Source organism: Ambystoma mexicanum, chromosome 11 (assembly GCF_040938575.1).
Source record: "Ambystoma mexicanum isolate Mex_15411 chromosome 11, UKY_AmexF1_1, whole genome shotgun sequence".
NCBI classification, from domain to species: Eukaryota; Metazoa; Chordata; class Amphibia; order Caudata; family Ambystomatidae; genus Ambystoma; species Ambystoma mexicanum.
Window position 1 is genome coordinate 755458617 of NC_090934.1, and position 13330 is coordinate 755471946.

A 13330-nucleotide genomic window follows, 5' to 3' on the forward strand; every position below is an offset into this window, starting at 1 on the left:
ATAACTGAAGAGTACTTCTCAGAGAGCAGTGAGCTAAATCCCATCTTTAAAGTATTGCTATAATTAGACTGTGTTCCTTTTTTCCTTCAAATTAAGCACATCAGGAGCAGTTTATGTTTCTGCATTTACTTTCAGGGGATGTGCCTAGCCATGCTCCTCTCAGTCCACAAACCGATTTTTGTTAAGTTTACAACTACATCAACGTTCCCAAAATGCAATATTAACTGACCCTATTTGGGAAGCAGCAGGCTCCCTAGATTTTAGCGATGTATGCTTATATTATGCAATGTTTTTCTATCTCACACCTGGACATTCAAAACTGAAAGATCAGAGCATGAACAACTCTACAACAATGTTTTGTGCACATAACACAGCTCCCCCGCCCCCCACACACACACAGGAATTGGGGGAAAGACTGTAATCACAAAAGGAAGTGTTTGTGGCAGACTTCAGTCAATCTCATTTACAGTGTAGTTTTTACAAGTCAGAAATCTATCTAATAGGACTAAATGATGGTATCAACAAAGATTAGATGCATGGTGTCCGGACATTTCATCGAAAAAAATTAGTCGACAGGACATTTGGTCGACGTAATTTCGTCGAAAACCAAATGGTCGATTTTTTATTTATTTATATATATATTTTTAAGGTTGTAGTTTAGGGAAAAAAAGGGTTTTTTAGAAAAAAAAGGGGTTGGGGGGGCCCCCCCAAAAAATAAAAAAAATAAGGGTAAAAACAAAAAAAATAAATTTCGACCCTTTGGTTTTCGACCAAATTGGTTCGACCATTTGTCCAGTCGACCAATTTTTTTCGATCAAATGTCTGGTAACCTAGATGCATTAATCAACTGAGAATCATCTCATGACAATGTTTACTATCTCTTGAAACATTTGACGATTTTAGAAACTGTTGAAATGATGTCATTGAAAAATGTCATGTGAAGTTCTCAATTATTAACTTGTTGCAGAATAAAAATGGTGTTGTCTCTTATTACCAAAACATTCACCCCTCACGCATCCTACTATTGGATGAGACCGCAGTCCCAGAATTATTATTTAGGAATTAAAAAGTGGTACCATAAAAAGATAGAGCAGGTGCAAACCCCCTCTATATACCAGGATTGCCAAAGCACACTTCACGCACCCAACAATAATTGATCTCTGTCCTATAATAAACCTGCCTTGGAATCCAAGTGTGTATGTCATCTCAACAAATAATCTTCTGTATCATCCCTTCATATAAAATGTATAAATACGCAACCATACTAGTATAAGCATTTATCCCAGCCTGACTCCCTCCCTGCCTCCTCGAACTCTGTTCCTGCTTTCCTTTTCTCTGTCGTCACCCTTGCTCACGCTATTCTTCCCAGCAGACTAAGGACTGGCTACCTCAGGAGGGGCACAACATGTCTCAGGCAAGATTTTGGTATTTGAAACCACAACGGTCGTGATTCTGTGCAGTACAAACACATAGGAACATAATATAGCATAACATATTCCAAAATGTTCACTCAGCAGATTTTTCTCTTCAAAGTTATGAATGTTTTCCTGCTGAAATGATGTGTTTTTTGCACCTTTCAAAATAATGTCTTCTGGGGCTAACTTGAATTTTAAGTGCATATTTCTTGCAAAATGACAGCTTAGGTTTGTTTTCTCCAAATATCTATTTTACAATCATCTATCCTGTGTCTATTCCATGAAATGCATGTTTGTGTCTTCAGGTTGCTTCTTCTGAAGTGAAAACATTCAATACGCCTTCCATTATCCTCCCTCATGGTGTGATTCCTGCAGAGGCTGAGAAAGTTCTACTCAACAGGTATGAAACAGAACCCTGATTCAGCACATCCACCAGCAAGACACTGATGATGCCAAAACTTAAGGAGGCTGCCACCTATGAGCCGAAACTATGTAGTTTAAGTACATCTGCTGATCTGTTCTGTCTTTGAAATGCCATTGTTTTCTACACATCCATACCAATATAACCAAAACTAAAGATGAATACATCAGTGCAGGTCTAGGTGTTTTGCATTTACTGTTTTTCCCAGTTTGGGCTTTTCTCCCACTTCCAGGATCTATCAGTTCTGGGTGTCTTGCATTTACTGTTGTCTCCAGTTGGGACTTCTCTCCCACTTCCCAAATCTAGGTGCTTAGCACTTAGTGTTGTGTCAGCAACCTTGACGTTATCTACCATTGCTGGTTTCTCCGATGCCAGGTGTTCTCCATCGAGCACTGCATTTCAATTCTGGGTGCTTCCCCACCACTGCTGTGTCTACAATCCAAGGGTATGCCCACTACTCCTTTGTCCCAATCCTAGGTATTGCCCCAGTACTGCTGTACTCGAACTATAGAATCTCTACCACCACAAGGGATACCTAGCCACATAGTCCATCCCTTCCTGCCCACAGCCAACCAGTGTCAACCCTCAATAAATAAGCATTGAACGGAACTACACCCCTAGCCAACACTAAAGTTCAACACCATAGTAAGCCCCTAGTAGATCGGTTTTCACCTTTGCCAACACAAGACCGATCAACTGAACATTAGCCACAACAGCACCGGGCGACTCACCAATATGAAAGCCTCAGAACAAGACAGAGGTGACCCCTACAACAACAACCACCAGAAAAAAAAACACAACGCCACAAAGAAAAAACAGCAAATGACTGGTTCCACAACCTCATCAACTACAAGCAACATCTAACCACAAACAGTGGAGATTTAGTCCCAGGGACCAAGAAACAGAGCAATCCAAAGAGGACTACTATTAAAAGGAATCCAACCCACAACTCAAAAACACCATGCCTTGCCACAAGAAAGACACAGAAGCTAGATTGGACAACAGAAATAAAAAGGAAATCTCAGCCGCACAAGAAGGTGCCAATCAGCAAGATTTAACAACTCCGAAACATTTAGCGAAGAAAAGGTCAAACAGCCCAAGGACACATACAAAGAAAAGAGCAAAGACAGACTACAAAGGACAGGCACCAACACAATTCACCAGCCAGAACGGCCAAAATGAAACAATGCTGCAATCCTTGATGAGAGACTGACCACCAAAGAACTCCCAAACGGCACAACCAGGAGAGAACCACCAGCAATGGAAACCCAACCGACAAGACACAGAACTGAACAGACAATAGAACAAGCAAAAGCCTGAAAAGGAAATGAAACAAACTACACTGCAGCCTGCGCAACGTTAGATCCATGCAAACACACTGTACAGAAATCCATGACCTACTAAGCGAAGGAGGCACAGACATGCTCTTTCTTACAGAAACCTGCTTATCTGACAAGCCATGAGGAACAAAGCCATACCGGACAACTTCAAATTAATTCACACCAACAGAGAAAACTGACAAGGAGGCGGTCCACAGAGCACATCCGAGCCACTCCCCTCACCCCAACTGATGCAGAAGACTGTGATTCTAATGATCAAACCAACATAGTATTCCTCCTTATCTACAGTCCACCATCCTACAATCCCAACTTCGCGACAAAGCTAGCAGACTCCATTGCCATTTTATAAACCTACCATGACAACCTAGTCATACTGGGAGACTTCAACATGTGGTCCAAAAAGAAAATGAAACCTCTGCGAGCTCACTCTGAGCACTCCTGTAAACACTGCACTTCAAGCAAATAGTAAATGGATCCATCCACACTCTAAATGCAATCTTCTGGAGAGATGGACTATGCGCATCCACGCTGCCTATACCGATGGTAGGAAGCAACCATTACCTGATACCATTCTACATCACACTCCAAACATGCCTACTGGCCGGAAAGGAAATACTCCATGCCAGCAAGAAATTAAACTGGAAGAACCTAGACCTGGAGTGCTTAAAAAACTTACTAGACTCAACCCTACCTAGCACCACAGAGCCAACGGAAACAATCCCAGACACAGTGGAAACCACATTCAACATCCAGATTACCGAGGCCTTGGAGCACCTGGCACCAGTAAAACCTTTCAAAGCCACACCAAAATAACTGGCTGCAAAATGGTTCACAGAAGAACTCCAAGAACTCAAAAAATACAAACCGCAAAATGGAAAAAACATGGAGAGAACAGTACAACTGACAGGACAAAATAAAATACCATAGACAGCTCAGACTTTGCAAATCAATAGTACTCAAAGCAAACAAAAAATACTATACCACAAGAATTGAATCAGCAAACAATCCACCAAAAGAACTCTTCCGAATCATCAAAGAGATAAGAACCCTCATCCTGCAAAAAAGCTGTTATCCAGACACAAGCACTATGTGACAGCATCACCCAACACTGAAGATCAAAAATAGAAACAATCCAACCGACCAAACACTGACAACAGCAAAACTCACCTGCCTAGAACCAGTCACAGAAGAAACCTTCATCACTGATCAAGGACACCAACCTTACAGGATCCCCAAGGCCCCCTCACTCCGGAAACATCTTCAAAAAAAGCCTTAACTACAGAACCCCAGCAACACACTTCTGGAAACCTAATGAACCTATCACTCAAAAGAGGAATCGTGCCAACTGCCTTCTAATCAGAATACATCAAACCACTGGTAAAAAAGGAATCAGAAAGCGTAAAAGACCCAAGCAACTACAGACCAATATCCATCTTGCCCTACCCAGCGAAGATCCTGGAGAAGCATGTTTACAAAATCCTAATTAAATACGTTGAAACAAAAGGAATACTCAACCAGTCACAAGTTGACTTCAGACCAATGAAAGGAACAGAATCAGCACTCCTATCGATATGGGACGACCTGAAAATAAATGCTGACAATGATGGCCAATCAGCCCTTATACTATTGGACATATCTGTGGCTTTCCACACAATTGGCCACGCAACACTAATAAAAAGACTGAGGGAATGTGGCATACAGGAATTCGCACTAAGGTGGCTTACCTCATTCCTCACAAACCGAACCATAATAACCTACTTACCACTGTTCATCCCAAACACCAAAAATATCTCCTGCAGATTTCCACAGGGATCCAGCCTCTCTCCCCTGCTTTTCAACATTCACATGTTGCCCTGATGAAAATCATTTGAACCCACTGACTAACCACCTACAACTACGCAGACGACACACAACTGATTGTCAAGATGATCACGACCGAGGAACAAAACAACCATTCAACAACTGCCTCACAGACACCTACAACTGGATGACAATGAACAACCTCAAACTGAACCCAGCAAAAACAGAAATAATGGTCTCACTGCGGAAAACAGCACAACCAACCCACAACTGGACTGGCCGGCCTGCATGGAAACACAACAAGAGACTTCCACGGCAATAAATAACCTTGGAATAGTCATGGACAATGGACTATCCCTGGAACCGCAGGTCAACGCAATCACTAACAAATGCTTCCACCTCCTAGGACTATTCAGAGGATTACTCCCATACCTCTCCATTCGTCACAGAACCCTTACAATCATATCCCCGATACTTACAAGAATTGACTATACAAAAAGCCTCTACCTAGGAATGCTGGAAAGACACACCAAGAAACTCCAAAGGGTGCAGAATACTGCAGCCAGGATTCTACTAAGACTAAACAAAAGAGACCACATCACTCCAGCTCTGAAAAGCCTACACTGGCTACCAGTAAAAAAACACATTATATTCAAAGCACTCTGCATCGCCCACAAAGCCTTACACAGACAAGGAGCCAAATTCAACCCTGCCAAGATCAGCCACTACAAGCCAAGAAAGGATCTACGATCAGGCGACGAACTACAAATAGAGACAAAACAGTATGAAAAAGGGAAATTCAGAGAAACAGCATTCTCACATCTAATTGCTAACCTTTGGAACACCCTCCCCAAAGAAATTAGAACCACAGAAGACAACATCATCTTCATAAAATGCCTCAAAACCTGGCTATTCAACAGACAATGACAACCGCAAAGGGACTTCTGCAGCAGTAACATTGCGGAACGAAAAGAAACATACTAAGGAACACAGTCACAGATAACAGCAGCAATATCATAGAGGACCAGAACACTGCACCCCCACGGCCCATACGCACCCACCCTCCCCTAGCAATGCCCAACAACTAGAGTGACCAACGAAAAGTAGGCCACCTAACCAACAGACAGTTTAGGCATAACACCCACGGGCAATTATACACCAAGCAAACTCAGAAAAACATAGCATTGAAACCTAAGCATCACCCTAGCTGGCCCACCCACACAACGAGGGCCACCAAGGCAAGCACCACCTCCTCTATAATAAGCCCATCTGCACACTCATTCAGCAGCCGACCGGACAACAGGTTCACACCCAATGGCCACAACTAACCTGTACGAGCAACCAGGAACACACGGTTCTAGGTGAAAATCTTACCGCAAATAATCTAGTGGCTAAAAAAGCTGCCTTTGAAGTGCCCTTTTCAACATATTAATATGCGGGGTCGCCCATACTCCCCTCTACTATAAAATATAACTCTAGCCCACCCTGCACATATATAGGTGTTTAAAAGTGCTTTTTAAATGGTGGCTTTTTCGGCCACAGCCTTTATCTGGCAACATTTTAACTGGATATGGAACACACTGGGTACAACAGTCCATCTGCCACCATACACACAGGAGAAGTCAATCTCCTGACCTGGGCAGGAGGCGAGATGGGCCAACGATCGATAACAAACTACTTTGGTAGATACTGTTGAGCCGCAACCAAAGACTCACACCTTAGGCATCGCCAAAAAAGTGACTGACTTACTAACCCATTTCCCCCTTCCTGCTCCTCCAACATAACCAACGACACTATACATGACTGGGGGCTAGCCACACTACATATAAATACACCAAGGATTAATCTAATGTTTGCACCCTACCAACTCTCTGAGATTTTAGAAACAACACCAGAGGGAACTCCCCGATACATCGTCCATATATCCATCAATCACTACACAAATACACACCAACATAATAGATAGTCATAGACATCAGCCATAGCGACTCTGGAACATTATATATACAACTAACCAGTGCACACAACCACACCCTAACATCACAGGACAGACACACCAACACGAACACAATGCACATACGGTTAAAACACACAGGCCGCCCGAACCAACTGCCACATGCAAGACAACACTCACTAAACACGTACTTGATATTACAGAATTTTCATATTACTAGCAGATTCAATAATACTATATTGTACATCATCTGATTCAAACTTAACATTTCTTGGTGACATTCCAAAGCAGCATGTAGATTGATAAAGGATGATTTAAAAAGGGGCATACTTAATATGTGTTTGTATATTTTATTTCAAAGATCTCATAGTCCAGTCGTGAAACAGCCGGCCCGGCAATCAAGCACCTCATTGACCTCTGTTGGTAAGACATGTTTACTTCATCGTTTACTTTGGTGATTGAAGGTATGAAGGGCGAATAGAATTGTGGGTGCCATGAAGGTAGTTTTAGGGTCAATCATTGGCGGGTCCCTGTGTTTGTTAAGGGGCCATGAAGTGCAGAGGTGTGTGCCAGGGGGCAGCTGGAAGGAGGGACTCAAGGTTCTTATAAGAATTGTGGATGTCTTGAAGGTAGTGTTAGGGTCAGTCATTGGCTAGAGGTGTTTGCCAGGAGTCGGGCAGGGGAATCAAGGTTCTTATAAGAATTGTGGATGTCTTGAAGGTAGTGTTAGGGTCAGTCATTGGCTAGAGGTGTTTGCCAGGAGGCGGGCAGGGGAATCAAGGTTCTTATAAGAATTGTGGATGTCTTGAAGAAGGTCGTTTTAGGATCAGCTATTTGCTAGTCTCTGCGCTTGTTAAGGGGTCATAAAGTGCAGGGGGAGGGGGAATTAGGGTTCTTGTATAGATTGTGTTGTGGCACATGAATCTAGAATACTGCGTTATGACAGAATACATTTGAAAGGTCACTCTATCTTATTGGTGACATGCTGTGTATTATATTTACTCATGAAAATCATAAATACGTATATTGAAAAAAGATACATTCTACTTTTTCTAAATGCCAGAACATGGAAATCATCAGTAGAAATCTGAGACTTAGGGCCTAATTCACAGAGCATTTCCCTATTAAACATATTTTTTTTAAAAGGATTTTAGGATTTTAGGCGCAGGAGCAAACTGTGTCATTCATATAAGATTACACACTTCTTAATGTTTAAATGTATCAGTGAAAGTTATCCCAACCCCTGTTTTTCATGCGTTTTGGGTTGGGTGCACTTTGTCTATTAGAGAAGTGGCCCCAGTGCCCCTTTCCAAGGTCACTTCTGTACCATCTATTGCGGCTTCCGCCTGGGAGAGCGCATGAGAGCCAACCGTGGCATTCTAAAAGCTGGGCTCCTCCTCCCAGGGTGGCCCTACAGCTGCACCAGGAGTGTGAATCACACCATAATCTCTTATTCATATAGCGATTACCCCAAAGTCTTTTTCGTAGAACATTTTTTATGTATCATAGAAGTTGGTACTCATTTCATGAACCTTGAAGAACGGAAGGCAGAGCCGACCTTTCCAGGATTGCAAACTATGACCTGCAGAACTCCAGCACATCTCAGCAGTGAGCACTCAACATTTGAAGCAATCTGGCCGACTCCGCCTTGTGTTACTTCCCATCACTGTGTTCAGTAACAACTAAACACGCGGAGTAGTACCCCAAGAGCGCCCTTTGATGACATGATGTGAAATCACAGATCATGAATATTTCATTAGAACGGTGCATTGTGAATTGCTTTATCAATGCATACGATTAGAAATAGTATACATTGCATGACCGTGTTTCTGCATGACGAGCAGCAACTGAGCGAGAGCGGCAAATGCCAGCTGCCAAGGCTGAGGGGTTCCTCAGGGCTCGGCCTTATCCACTCCCTCATTCATAGTTACATGCAGCCACTGGCAGGCAACCATCTTGGGCAGACATTGGATTTCTAGATATATGCAGATGATGCTCAGCTGGAGGCTCGCTGGAACCGGGAGGAGGAGAGACTATCCAGGATTCCTAATTGAATCGGTGAAAGACAGAACCTGACTGAGAACTTGAGTCATCACTCATAGAGGCCAGAAAGGAACATAGAGCAGTAGAACATACGTCTTGATTCCAAATATTAGGGCAGCTTCAACAAACCTTGCCCCTACACAGCCAGTTGAACATGAATGTAAACAAACTTGAAGATTCATAACATTAAAGCATAACACATAAGACAGTGACTAAAGATTATCAAGTTGCCACCTATCCAACCTTCCCATCACAACAGGTTCTCAGACATTCTCTGCTGACTTTCCAGGCAGCAAAACACGTTGGCATCGTGTTTAATCATGAGGAAGTGTCCAACCAATAATGCGTGTGGATCAGAACCTTGGTCCCTTTCTTGATATTCTGCATCGGGACTCATTGGCCAGGATGATCACCCTGCAACAGGTTGATTTCTCTAAGTCCATGAACTGCTTATTGCGCGGCCAAGTGGAAGGGGATACACAACAGAGCTGCTGGGATCGTCTTGCCACTTGAAGGCGATCTTTCCATCACACCATGGCTCGACCATCTGGAGCGTCTTCCAGTTAAGTAGAGGATGCAATGCAAAATACTTTTGATTGTGTGCAAAGTGATGTAGGTGAAAGTTGTGCTGTAAAATCTAAATGCTCTTGCATTGGTAGCCTTCAGAATGCCAATATTTAGTTAAATCACAATAGGCAGACACTTATGAGTGAAAGGGCAGAATTCTAGAACGATCTGCCAGAGAACCTGAGAACTGCATAAGGTTTCACAAACAACAAAATACCAAATTGTTTTGAAGAGCCTTGCTCTTAAAGGGCAGTGCCCTGAGGCATATTTACATCACGACATAACAGGGTCCTAAAATATAAAGAGATCTGCAGTGGTCTTTTCAGATGCATGTCGGCAGAAAGTATTTTAAAAACCTTAATGATTACCATGATATTGTCCACCAATTAAACTTTGCATAGCTTTAAATTGCGATCAAACAGCGTGCTCTTGCTTCTATCATTCTTAGAGTCACAATTAAAATGTACATGATCTGTGATCATTGGTGTGAAAAATCAGAGCATGTTTCACTGCGTAGACCCCGGGAATCCTTCACTTAAGTGGCCAGGGCACGGCCATTGCCTTTGGATCCAGTCCCTGGGGGTGGACAAGTGCAGGAGGATCACCTGGGTGAGGCGTCCGCAGGGAGTGGGGGAGGAACACCCAATGGTGAGACATGGTGTCCCCCCTTTCCAAATACCCCTGTCCCATCCTATTTTTTAGGATATTACAACTTCCCAGATCCCCCCTTTCCTACACAAACACTGAGCTGAGGAAGAGGCGGTCTGAGGCTAAAAGGAGTACCACCCCTGCAATACATTGGACATGTCCCACTAATAAGATCAGGCAGTGCGAGGCACTTTATCTTAATTACAAACATCTGGTAACTATTAGCTCTCCCCATATGGTTAAAAGGTGGAACACTGAGACACACTCTGTGCAAGGCGATGCACATCAAGGAGCCGTTCTTCCAGGGCGACGGTGAACCAGGCAGAGCAGAGCGACAGGGTGAGGGACCGAAGCGAGGTACAGAGAAACCTTGGACACCCTGGCGAGAGATCGCTACCTCCGAAGGGCCTTGGAGGTTGCGCAAGGAAGCCCAGTCAGAGAGAAGAGACAAACCTCTTTTGTGTTTCATGGATACCAGCCACTCTCCCAGGTGAACGGCAGAGTTGGGAAGGTGCAGCAGCAGTTGTGGTATCAGCCTCGGCTTGAGGATCCAAGCCGCGAAAGACAAAAAAGAATTAACACAGCCGGTGAGTTGATGAAAGCAATGAAAGTCCGGTCTGTGTTAAATGAAACTTGATTGCAACAGTATCCTATGAATGAATGTTGCGTGTGTGCCGATAAGACACAAGAGAAAGCAAAGCATTGTAAAGAACTGTACATTAAAGATACAAAGTAACAGAGTGGGCCAGCGAAAGAAGATTTCCCAATCGAAATTGGCTGTGAAATGTCTGATGCAGTGGGAAGAGAAAGAAACTGAGATGCAAGATTTGAACTGTTGATAGGTTTGATCCCAGCAGAGGGAAACCAGGATGTGAGAGATATCTTTGACCTTTGAAATAAGTACTTTGCTAGAAATTTCATTTACCAAGAGGCTTTGCTGTAGGAGAGGAAAAGTAACATTTGAGGAAAGAAGGTTGAAGTGGTCATGTAAGGAGGCTTTAGCCCGACGGAGGGTAGCCCATGAAGGTGTGATTGAAGCTTGGGGAAGGGACCGCACAGATTGTGATTGAAAGGTTTGAGCCCGGCAGAGGGAAACCTGTACTGAATTGTGGTAACCAGAAAGAAACAAACCTTTGTTGCACTGTATTACAAGCTAAACGGAGACCTGGGCTGGAATGAGAGAAAGCTGAGAGGTACAGCCCATAAACGAGTGACTTTTTGTGGAAGGCCAAGTGCGCCCTGGCCCACGAAACAAATTGCATCCTTTTGTCTGAAGCCAGAGTGTGTCGGAAGGTCCAAGCATGCCACCTTACCCCGTGCTACAAAACGTGGGGAAGGGAGTTTACTCAGCCATAATGATATTTCTTTTGGACACTGATTTTCCTTTTTTCATTGTACATTCCCTAAACACATTTATTGTATTAGAAAGAGGGCAGGCATTAGGTTTATTACTATAGGCCATTTTATTTTGACTACGGAATGGCTAGGACTGTCATTAATTTCTTATAGTTTGATGTTCAAGAATACTCATATCTAAGTTATAGGGCAAGATAGGAGTTTTCCAACTGCTTTTAAACCATCAATAAAGGTTTTGAAACTAGCAGTTCTTGTGTCACTGTCTACTTGTGATGCCATGCCTCCCTTACATTGAGTAGAGAAAGCGGGTGGAGGCACAGCCAGGTAAACTGTTTTCATCAGGTTACAATTGTGTGTATGTGGTGTGTTCAAGGTTAAACAGTAGGCAACGTCCACTGTGTTCTTCCGCCCAGAGGGGCTGCTAGGGGTTAGCTGGGGGGAGCTATAGCCCCAGATCTTTTGGTTGTAGCCCCGGATAGAAGCTCAGGGGCTGCAAACAAAAGGCTAGCTATCCCTGAGTCCTGACAGTCCTGATATTAGCATAGTCCTGGATCTTTTCCAGACCTAGCAACGCCCCTTGTTCAGTACTCTCACTGTGCTAGTTCTTGAATAGATGGGAATAGTGTCAATGGAAAACCAGAGCCATTGATCCATACAAAAATGTATGTAGACCAAGGTCAAATCTTTAATGTTTTACGTACAATCCATAATCTGGACAGCATGTGTTTCATGCTGAAAACACATTCTCAGTACCATTCCCCTTTAAGGAGGAGATGTTGGCAATTTATGACTTTTGACTAAAGAAGACCTGTGGTTTCTATCACCAATTTGGAGTCAAATAATAGTACATTATCTGCCTTTTGATTATTAGGTAGCAAATGGGCATGTTTAAAGGTGGATGTGCTGCGTTTGATGGTTCTGTTATATACACATAGCAGTTCTTCCGTCGATGTGCAATTATGTCAAAATCACCAGTATTCTACTTGCCTGAATCAGATACACAGAGATCATCATCTTTACCTGAAGACACAACTAACACAAAACAGCTCAATGATTTTTATTTTATTTTATTACAAGTACTTGATTAAGTACCACCCTTGCCAGTTAGCCGACAGAGCACTGCACATTTAAAAGTATATACAATAAAGATAATAGCAAACATCGCCATTAAAATTAGAACATAACAAAGACAGAAAAATAGATATTAAGAAAAATGTTTTTATCAATTTGTACCTTTGACCTAATAACATATGGTCTCATTTTCGATGGGACATTATCTAGGGATTTGCAACCAAGTTTATCTTGACCAGAAATATTAATGAATTGTTCACTTTTCAACAATGCAACTCACAGCAACTTTGAATATGTTTAAACTGTTACAAAAGCAAAACTAAAATCAAGATTTTCGACAAAAAAGCAGACCCTATAGTTGGAAAATAAAAGGTGAGCCAATCGAAGTCGTGAACTCTTATGTCTTCCTAGGCCTGAGGTTTACAAGGAAAGGCCTCTAAATGGGCTACATTAAATATCAGGCAGAGAGAGCAATCGCCAGACTTAAAGGAATCCTAAGATTTTATTATCAATTTGGAGCTCTCAGGTTGATAAGTGTTTGGAGGTCTTCAATTGAAGGTGTGGTCACTGATGCTGTATGTAAGTGAAATCTGGGGCCATAGAAATTGTAATCTCCTGGACAATGCATGGTCTAAATTCTTGAGGGAAATAGTGGGTCTTCCTCCTGGGTGCCCAATTAGTGCTCTTAGAATTGTGTTGGGGCTTCAGAGTATTG

General features: G+C 42.8%; 1 protein-coding gene across 3 annotated transcripts in view; it reads left to right on the forward strand.

Annotated features, from left to right (window-relative positions):
- The window catches only part of IRAG1 (inositol 1,4,5-triphosphate receptor associated 1), a 1278759-nt gene that overhangs the window by 664909 nt on the left and 600520 nt on the right, over positions 1–13330 (forward strand). For all 3 annotated transcript variants that reach the window (XM_069623652.1, XM_069623654.1, XM_069623653.1), the window contains 2 exons: positions 1721–1815; positions 7292–7353. In XM_069623652.1, coding sequence (XP_069479753.1) covers positions 1721–1815; positions 7292–7353 — 157 coding nt within the window. The remainder of the gene's footprint in view (positions 1–1720; positions 1816–7291; positions 7354–13330) is intronic.